Source organism: Trypanosoma rangeli (assembly GCF_003719475.1).
Source record: "Trypanosoma rangeli strain AM80 chromosome Unknown Tra_15.4_contig_00073, whole genome shotgun sequence".
NCBI classification, from domain to species: Eukaryota; Euglenozoa; class Kinetoplastea; order Trypanosomatida; family Trypanosomatidae; genus Trypanosoma; species Trypanosoma rangeli.
The window spans coordinates 54,228-61,929 of record NW_021705817.1 but is presented as its reverse complement, the minus strand read 5'-3'; the positions used below and the strand labels follow the sequence as shown (position 1 = coordinate 61,929).

The following is a 7,702-nucleotide window of genomic DNA, read 5'->3' as shown; positions in this document are numbered from 1 at the left end:
AACGACCTGACACAGATGGGCTGCGGTTTCTCGCGCGATGATGCCGGCACATTCCTGCGCCAGTACTCCGAATTGGGCATCTACAGCCAGGATCCGTTCCAATCTCTCGACCAGGAGGGTGTTGGCCAGCTCATGCGCATTGCTGTGAGGAAGGGTCGTCGTGTTAAGCCGATGCTGAAGATAGGCATCTGCGGTGAGCATGGTGGCGACCCAGCAACCATTGGGTTCTGCCACAAGATTGGCATGAACTACGTGTCGTGCTCTCCGTTCCGTGTGCCGGTCGCCACTGTGGCCGCCGCTCACGCTGCACTGAAGGAAAAGAAGGACATGGAACAACGGTACAAGAAGATTGCCGCCAAGCTGTAGAAAGACAAGGAAAGAATTATGTGTCTTTGTTTTTTTCTTTTTTTAGTGTTACATTTTTTTTCCTTTATTTTTGGAGTTTTACGTTTTCTTATTATTATTTTCTTATTTGTGGTGTTTACTTTTTTTTTTTGCTATCCAGAGCCTTATTTACATTCTTACGTGCGTATGCGTGGGCGCGAAAGGTGCGTAGGGAGCGACAGTGCGCATTTGTTTGTGTTTGTGTGTGGTTGCTGTTCTTTTTGGTCTTTGGTGGTGAATAGCGGTGGTGGTGTAGTACAAGGTGTGGTGGAGGTGAAGTGTGAAGGTGTGCGGATTCACGAAATGGCTTTTGCACGTGCGCAGTATGTTCTTGCCTAGCAGTTACAGGAAGAGCGTCTTGCAAGGCTTTGTGACGACAACGCGTTTGTCAATGTCGAGGAGGTGTTGAAGCGGCAGCGTCGTGTTGGGGCCTCCGTGAGTGCTGCCAATGTGGAACTGAACTTTTGGGAGTCGAGCGGCACCGCGTCCTCCGCTCCGCCGCGGATTCACCTCAGCCGCTGTCTGATGGAACAACATCGTGCCTATCTCAAGGCGTTGGAGGGCGATCGGCGCAATCACAAGGAGGATGGTGCGTCTTCGTCCGGATCCTCTTCCCTTTCGACATCGGAGGCGGGTGCTGTAGGCACCACCACAAACCGTGTCAAACGGGCCCATGATGGTGAACGTCGACCTAGTGAGCGGAGAAAGCGCGTACGTGGGGAGACGCATGATGGAGGCGGTCATATCAGTGGTGTGCCGCCTGACAGGGTGCAAACTGCCAGCGACGTAGGGCGGGAATGCCATAACTTAAGTGCGTGGTTTCGGTCACGGCGAACTTTCCCGTTGGAGTCGACTCTGCCGACGCCGAGCTACATGGAGATGGCAGCACCCCCGCCGTTATACACAGGTGGGTACCATCTTTGTTCGGTTTGTCTTCTGCCCGCGAGCTACAAGTGTGTGCGGTGTCGCAGAGCGCTCTTCTGCTCCATTGGGTGCCACGTGACACACGATGCAACACGGTGCATGAAGTTTATTGTCTAATGGTGCTGGACAAAAACGGAGTGAATGCGTTTTGCAGGTGGAATTCTTTTTGTGTGCGTGTATTTGCTTTTAGTTGGGGCTTGGTGGGTGCTGGTGACAAACTCCGCCTGCGGTGTTCCCTTTCCCTGGAAGGAAGTGTGAAGGTTGGAGCATATTTTTACGTTTCACATTTCTTTTTTTTTTTTGGTTCCCTCCTTGCCTTTGGGTTCTTGGGCTGCACATTTTGGCTGGAAGCTCCGTCGCGGGGGTGCACAACAGTACACTCCCCGCATGCGGCTTCTGCGTGCTTGCAGAAGTGACAGACAAGGAAGGGAGAAAAAAAAACAAAGTATGCTTGGTATTGGCCAGTTCAGCAGCTCCACCCTCTTTAGTCGTGCGTTTGATTCAACGATTGTTCGAGAGGATCTTCTGAGCCAAAATGAACCACGCCAGCTCACCGCGCTGCGACAGGTGCTCGCCTTTATGACCATTGGAAGAGACATGTCAGGGCACTTTAGTGACGTTGCCCCCTTGTGCTCATCCACAAATCTGACGATCAAACGACTAGTGTACCTGTACCTCATGCACAACAGTCACACCCAGCCACAGAAGGCGGTACTGCAGGCTGGAGCATTTGTAAAGGACACCATTAACAACTCTCCACTCATTCGGGGGGCGGCGCTACGCACGATGAGCTCCCTGCTTATTCCTCCTATGGTAGATTTTGTCACCGCCCCTCTTCAGCGCTGCCTAGAAGACAGTGACCCCTATGTCCGCCGCATCGCCGCCTTTGGTACGCTTAAACTCTTTTACGTGGCTCCCAACGTTTGTGAAGAGACCGGGCTTTTGGAGAAGCTCAAGAAACAGCTCCAGGATGATAATGCATGCGTGGTGGCGTCAGCTGTGGCGGCCATTTTAGAGCTTCGTCAGCGAAATGCCCCGATCGCTCTCGAAGAGGCCCTCGTAGGGAACGTCTCCCGTCTGCTTGAAGCTGCCAGTGAGGCGACTGGTTGGTACCAGCATTACCTTATTGAGGGAGTTGCTATGGCCTTTAAAGGCAATTCACTCGTGTTGGACCTGGGGAAGGCTAAGGAGATCGTTGATGACGTCGTGCCTTTTCTTGCTTCCTTCAACGTCGCCACGGTTATGTCGGCGATCAAAGTTGTCACGTCATTTCTGCTGCAGACCTCTGCTCTCTTTGCATTCCCGGACCTTGGAGAGGATGGGCGCAATGCGGAGGAGCATACGTCTCATCTGCGGGACCGTTACGGACCTCGCTTGGTTGGCGCGTGTATCTCGTTGCTGTATGGGCCCTGCTTTGAGGTGCGATACGCAGTGTTTCGCAACATCCGTTTACTGCTGAAGACATCACTAAACAGTTTCTTTAAGCATCACCTAAGCATTTTCTTTGTCAAGTACGATGACCCCATTTACATCAAGCTGGAAAAGTCTGAGCTGCTGCTTGAGCTCGCAGACACGGAAGTGGGGGAAATAGTTCTCGCTGAGTTCGCGACTTATGTCACCGACGCAGATGAGGAGTTGGTTCGAAAGGCAGTGCGTTCCATTGGATTTCTCGCGGCGAAGGTGGAGCCCCTCGCGGAGCAGTGCGTCGAAAAGCTGCTCGGTCTCATGGATACCGGCATTAGCCACGTTGTGCAGGACACGGCAGTCGTGGTGCAGACAGTTCTCCGACGTTACCCCAATCACTTTGGGAGGGTCGTGAACAAGCTTTGTGAAGTGCTGGATGAACTGAAAAGCCCTGAGGCTAAGGCCGCCGTCGTGTGGGTGATCGGCGACTACGCAGAACGCGTCGAAAATGCGGGGGACATACTGGAGATGTCCTTGGAGACTTTCCACACCCAGCCAGAGATCGTACAGCTCGCACTCCTCACTGCGGTTGTAAAAATTTATCTGCATAGTGACGCCGGGCAACTGGAGTGCAACACCAACTTTCTTCAACGTGTACTGTTAATGGTGACGCATTCGCCGCTGCCAGATGTGCGTGATCGCGCCTTCATGTATTGGCGCCTTGTTAGTAGCGACCGTGAAGCGGCGAAAAAGCTTGTTCTCACCTTAGCAAAGGGCACATCATTTGTGATGGAAAATACGATGGAAAAGCATTGGCTGCAAAGCTTTTTGTTGGAAGTTGGAAGCCTGGCGTCGGTGCTGCATCGCCCCCCGCATCTCATATACGACAACGAGATACTCCTGAACGAGAACGACGAGGACGAGGAAGACGCAAAGGACAATGTTAGGGAGCAGTTTATTCCACCGGCCGCTTCTGTGGAGGGCGCGGCGGGAACGACGGGGGACAATACTGTTGGCGTGGGGCCGTGTATTCGCGACAGTGGGGAGGCCATGCATGAGGCCTTGTCAGCTGACGAAGGTAGCGGGCTGGAGGTGCGTATGGGTTGGTCGCAGTTCGGAAACAAGCTGCTGCTAAACTGCCGTTTCTCCCTCGTGCCCGGGGAAGGCTACATACGACATTCAGTTATACGTGCGCTTCAAATCAACAGGAACATGTACGCGCTTGGGTTGGCGCAGGAATGCCCGGTGGTGGAGCTTGAGCTGGGCCAAAAGGAGCCCGACATGGTGCAGCTGATGACAAACACGAACAATGAGAAATCACCAGTGCGTGATCTGCTCGTCGCAGTCAACGCCGACCCCATCGGTACGCGCTATTTTCTTGCACCCCCCATTCCGCCAGTCATGCTGCTACTTCCCGCCGCTGGCATGGACACGGATTTTTTTGTCCAGCAATTTCGACAGCTTTCGACACCGTCCTGGACGATGCCCACAACGCTCACGCCACCGCAAACGGACCCAACTCGGTACACTTCAAATGCCCTTCGACTACACGGCCTCAATCTCGTTTACACGGACAAGCCGCACGGGTCAGGCTTTGTGCTCCTTTTCCTTTCGGCTGAAACCATTGCTGCGCAAAAACTGTTTATGGAGGTAACCATTCAAGGTAACACCGTCGTGTACCTTGGTGTCCGCTGCAACGATGCACAGGTGTCTCCTGTCTTTGGCGCCTATACGTTACGGGCGCTTTCATCAGCAGAAACGCAATAACACTGGCAAATCCCATACGCCGCACAACCGGGCCAAGCGGCGAAGAAGACAAAAAAAAAAATCGAGAAAAATTAAAGGTGTTTATGTGCAACTCTGCATTGGCGTAAGGCTGGAAACTCCCTAATCAAGCCTCCTCCCCCTCCCACCAAAACAGCGACAGAAAGAGTAGAGTCTCTGCATAAACGGCACTGATAATGCTGTAGAGCAGCACCAACTAGAAACCCTGCTCTTGCAATTGTTATTAATCTTTCCTATTTCTGCTTTTTCTTCCTTGTGTGTGCGCTTTACCGCAAAAGAATTCAACCGTGCAAAAAAAAAGTTAAGCCATTATCTATTAACTATTTATTATAATAACAGGCAAAAAAGAAAGAAAACGTGATGGAATCGAAGAAGTTTGTTTACTACTTCGGTGGCGGGAAGGCTGACGGCCACCGTGACATGAAGGAGCTGCTTGGTGGCAAGGGCGCAAACCTTGCGGAGATGGTGAACCTTGGCATCCCTGTGCCTCCCGGCTTCACTATCACGACGGAGGTGTGCAGCATCTACCAGGCAACGAAGGGTTTGCCGCAGGAGGTGGTGGAGCAGGTGAAGGCGAGCGTGCGCCGTGTTGAGACTGAGATGGGCATGAAGTTTGGAGACGTGGAGAACCCGCTGCTCTTCTCTGTGCGTTCCGGCGCTGCCGCCTCGATGCCTGGGATGATGGACACCGTCCTGAACCTTGGCATTAATAAGGCAACGGCTGAGGCGTGGATCCGCCGTGCACCCCACCTTGAGCGGTTTGTGTATGACTCATACCGCCGTTTCATCACCATGTACGCCGACATCGTGATGCAGGTTGGCCGCGAGGACTTTGAGGAGGCCATTGGGCACATGAAGGAGAAACGCGGCACGAAGTTTGACACCGATCTGACCGCGAAGGACCTGAAGGAGCTGACGGAGGAGTACCTGGTGCTGTATCAGCGCAAGACTGGATGCCCGTTCCCAGAGGATCCGATGACACAGCTCTTCGCCGCCATCAATGCCGTATTCCGCAGCTGGGGCAACCCGCGTGCCGTGGTGTACCGCCGCCTGAACAACATCACCGGACTTCTTGGCACCGCTGTGAACGTCCAGGCGATGGTGTTTGGTAACATCAACGAACGCTCAGCCACCGGTGTCGCCTTTTCGCGAAGCCCCAGCACCGGTGAGAACTTCTTCTTTGGCGAGTACCTTGTGAACGCGCAGGGTGAGGACGTCGTTGCCGGCATCCGTACACCGCAGCAGATTGGTCATGACCTTTCACTCCGATGGGCTAAGAACCACGGTGTGACTGAGGAGGAGCGCCGCCACCGCTATCCATCGATGGAGGAGACGATGCCCGAGAACTACCGGCTTCTGTGCAGCATCCGCGGGAAGCTGGAGCAGCACTACCGCGACATGCAGGACATTGAGTTCACCGTGCAGGATGGCCGCCTGTGGATGCTGCAGTGCCGTAACGGTAAGCGGACGATTCATGCGGCGGTGCGCATCGCCATCGAGATGGTGAATGAGGGCCTCATTACGAAGGAGGAGGCTGTGCTGCGCATCGATCCCTCGCAGGTGGACCACCTGATGCACCCGAACATTGACGCCGGCGCGGCGAAGAGCAGCAAGCCGATTGGCAAGGGTCTCGCAGCGAGTCCTGGTGCCGCAGTGGGTCAGATCGTGTTTGATGCGGAGTCAGCGAAGGAATGGAGCGCACGCGGAAAGAAGGTAATCATGGTGCGCCTCGAGACCTCGCCGGAGGACCTCGCAGGCATGGATGCGGCGTGCGGTATTCTGACTGCGCGTGGTGGCATGACGTCTCATGCGGCTGTTGTGGCCCGAGGTATGGGTAAGTGCTGCGTCTCAGGGTGCGGTGACCTGATCATCAAGGGAAAACAGTTTACGTTGAAGGATCGTGTGTACCGCGAGGGTGACTACATTACGCTTGATGGCTCGAAGGGGCTCATCTATGCGGGCAAGCTGAAGCTGCAGGCCCCGGGCCTGAAGGGCAACTTCGAGACGATTCTGAGTTGGTGCCGTGAGATGAAGCGCCTGGCTGTGCGTGCCAATGCGGACACTCCGAATGACGCGGCCAAGGCCCGCAGCTTTGGCGCAGAGGGTGTTGGTCTGTGCCGCACTGAGCACATGTTCTTTGAGGGTACCCGTATCGACGCTATCCGGGAAATGATTCTGGCTGACACACTGGAGGGCCGCAAGACTGCCCTGCAAAAGCTGCTGCCTGTGCAGCGCGGCGACTTTGTGGGCATTTTCAGGTCGATGAAGGGCCTGCCGGTGACGATCCGCCTGCTGGATCCCCCGCTTCACGAGTTCGTGCCCCACGAGGGTGCGCCGCAGGCTGAGCTTGCACAGAAGATGGGTGTGCCTGTGGAGAAGATCCGCAACCGTGTGAAGTCGCTGCACGAGATGAACCCCATGCTCGGTCACCGCGGCTGCCGCTTGGGCATCACGTACCCCGAAATCTACAACATGCAGGTGCAGGCCATCATGGAGGCCGCAATCCAAGTGAGCAAGGAGGGATGCCAGGTTACTCCGGAGATTATGATCCCGCTGGTTGGCAAGAAGGAGGAGCTGACCTTTACGAAGCACCAGGCGGTGAAGACAGCTGAGGAGACCATTGCAGCTGCAGGCCACCGCGTGCACTACATTGTGGGCACCATGATCGAGGTGCCACGTGCCTCCCTCACGGCTGATAAGATTGCGGAGGAGGCAGACTTCTTCTCGTTCGGTACCAACGACCTGACACAGATGGGCTGCGGTTTCTCGCGCGATGATGCCGGCACATTCCTGCGCCAGTACTCCGAATTGGGCATCTACAGCCAGGATCCGTTCCAATCTCTCGACCAGGAGGGTGTTGGCCAGCTCATGCGCATTGCTGTGAGGAAGGGTCGTCGTGTTAAGCCGATGCTGAAGATAGGCATCTGCGGTGAGCATGGTGGCGACCCAGCAACCATTGGGTTCTGCCACAAGATTGGCATGAACTACGTGTCGTGCTCTCCGTTCCGTGTGCCGGTCGCCACTGTGGCCGCCGCTCACGCTGCACTGAAGGAAAAGAAGGACATGGAACAACGGTACAAGAAGATTGCCGCCAAGCTGTAGAAAGACAAGGAAAGAATTATGTGTCTTTGTTTTTTTTCTTTTTTTAGTGTTACATTTTTTTTCCTTTATTTTTTGGTAGTTTTTACGTTTTCTTTATTTATTT

General features: G+C 54.5%; 4 protein-coding genes across 4 annotated transcripts, besides 2 other annotated features; all 4 read left to right on the top strand.

Annotated features, from left to right (window-relative positions):
* Positions 1-15: 15 nt before the first annotated feature.
* TraAM80_03003 (pyruvate phosphate dikinase) lies at positions 16-366 on the top strand (the record flags this gene model as incomplete). The annotated part of the gene is made up of 1 exon (XM_029379988.1): positions 16-366. The coding sequence occupies one exon, from the start codon at positions 16-18 to the stop codon at positions 364-366; it is 351 nt and encodes a 116-aa protein (XP_029240204.1).
* Positions 367-574: 208 nt separating this feature from the next.
* Positions 575-615: a sequence feature (A-rich).
* A 12-nt stretch (positions 616-627) lies between these two features.
* Positions 628-673: a microsatellite.
* Positions 674-909: 236 nt separating this feature from the next.
* On the top strand, positions 910-1,425 carry TraAM80_03002 (uncharacterized protein; the record flags this gene model as incomplete). The annotated part of the gene is made up of 1 exon (XM_029379987.1): positions 910-1,425. One exon carries the CDS (start codon positions 910-912, stop codon positions 1,423-1,425), a length of 516 nt encoding a protein of 171 aa, XP_029240203.1.
* Positions 1,426-1,755: 330 nt separating this feature from the next.
* Positions 1,756-4,479, top strand: TraAM80_03001 (putative beta-adaptin 1; the record flags this gene model as incomplete). Its single annotated transcript, XM_029379986.1, has 1 exon — positions 1,756-4,479. One exon carries the CDS (start codon positions 1,756-1,758, stop codon positions 4,477-4,479), a length of 2,724 nt encoding a protein of 907 aa, XP_029240202.1.
* Positions 4,480-4,857: 378 nt separating this feature from the next.
* TraAM80_03000 (pyruvate phosphate dikinase 1) lies at positions 4,858-7,599 on the top strand (the record flags this gene model as incomplete). The annotated part of the gene is made up of 1 exon (XM_029379985.1): positions 4,858-7,599. One exon carries the CDS (start codon positions 4,858-4,860, stop codon positions 7,597-7,599), a length of 2,742 nt encoding a protein of 913 aa, XP_029240201.1.
* Between the last annotated feature and the right edge of the window lie 103 nt (positions 7,600-7,702).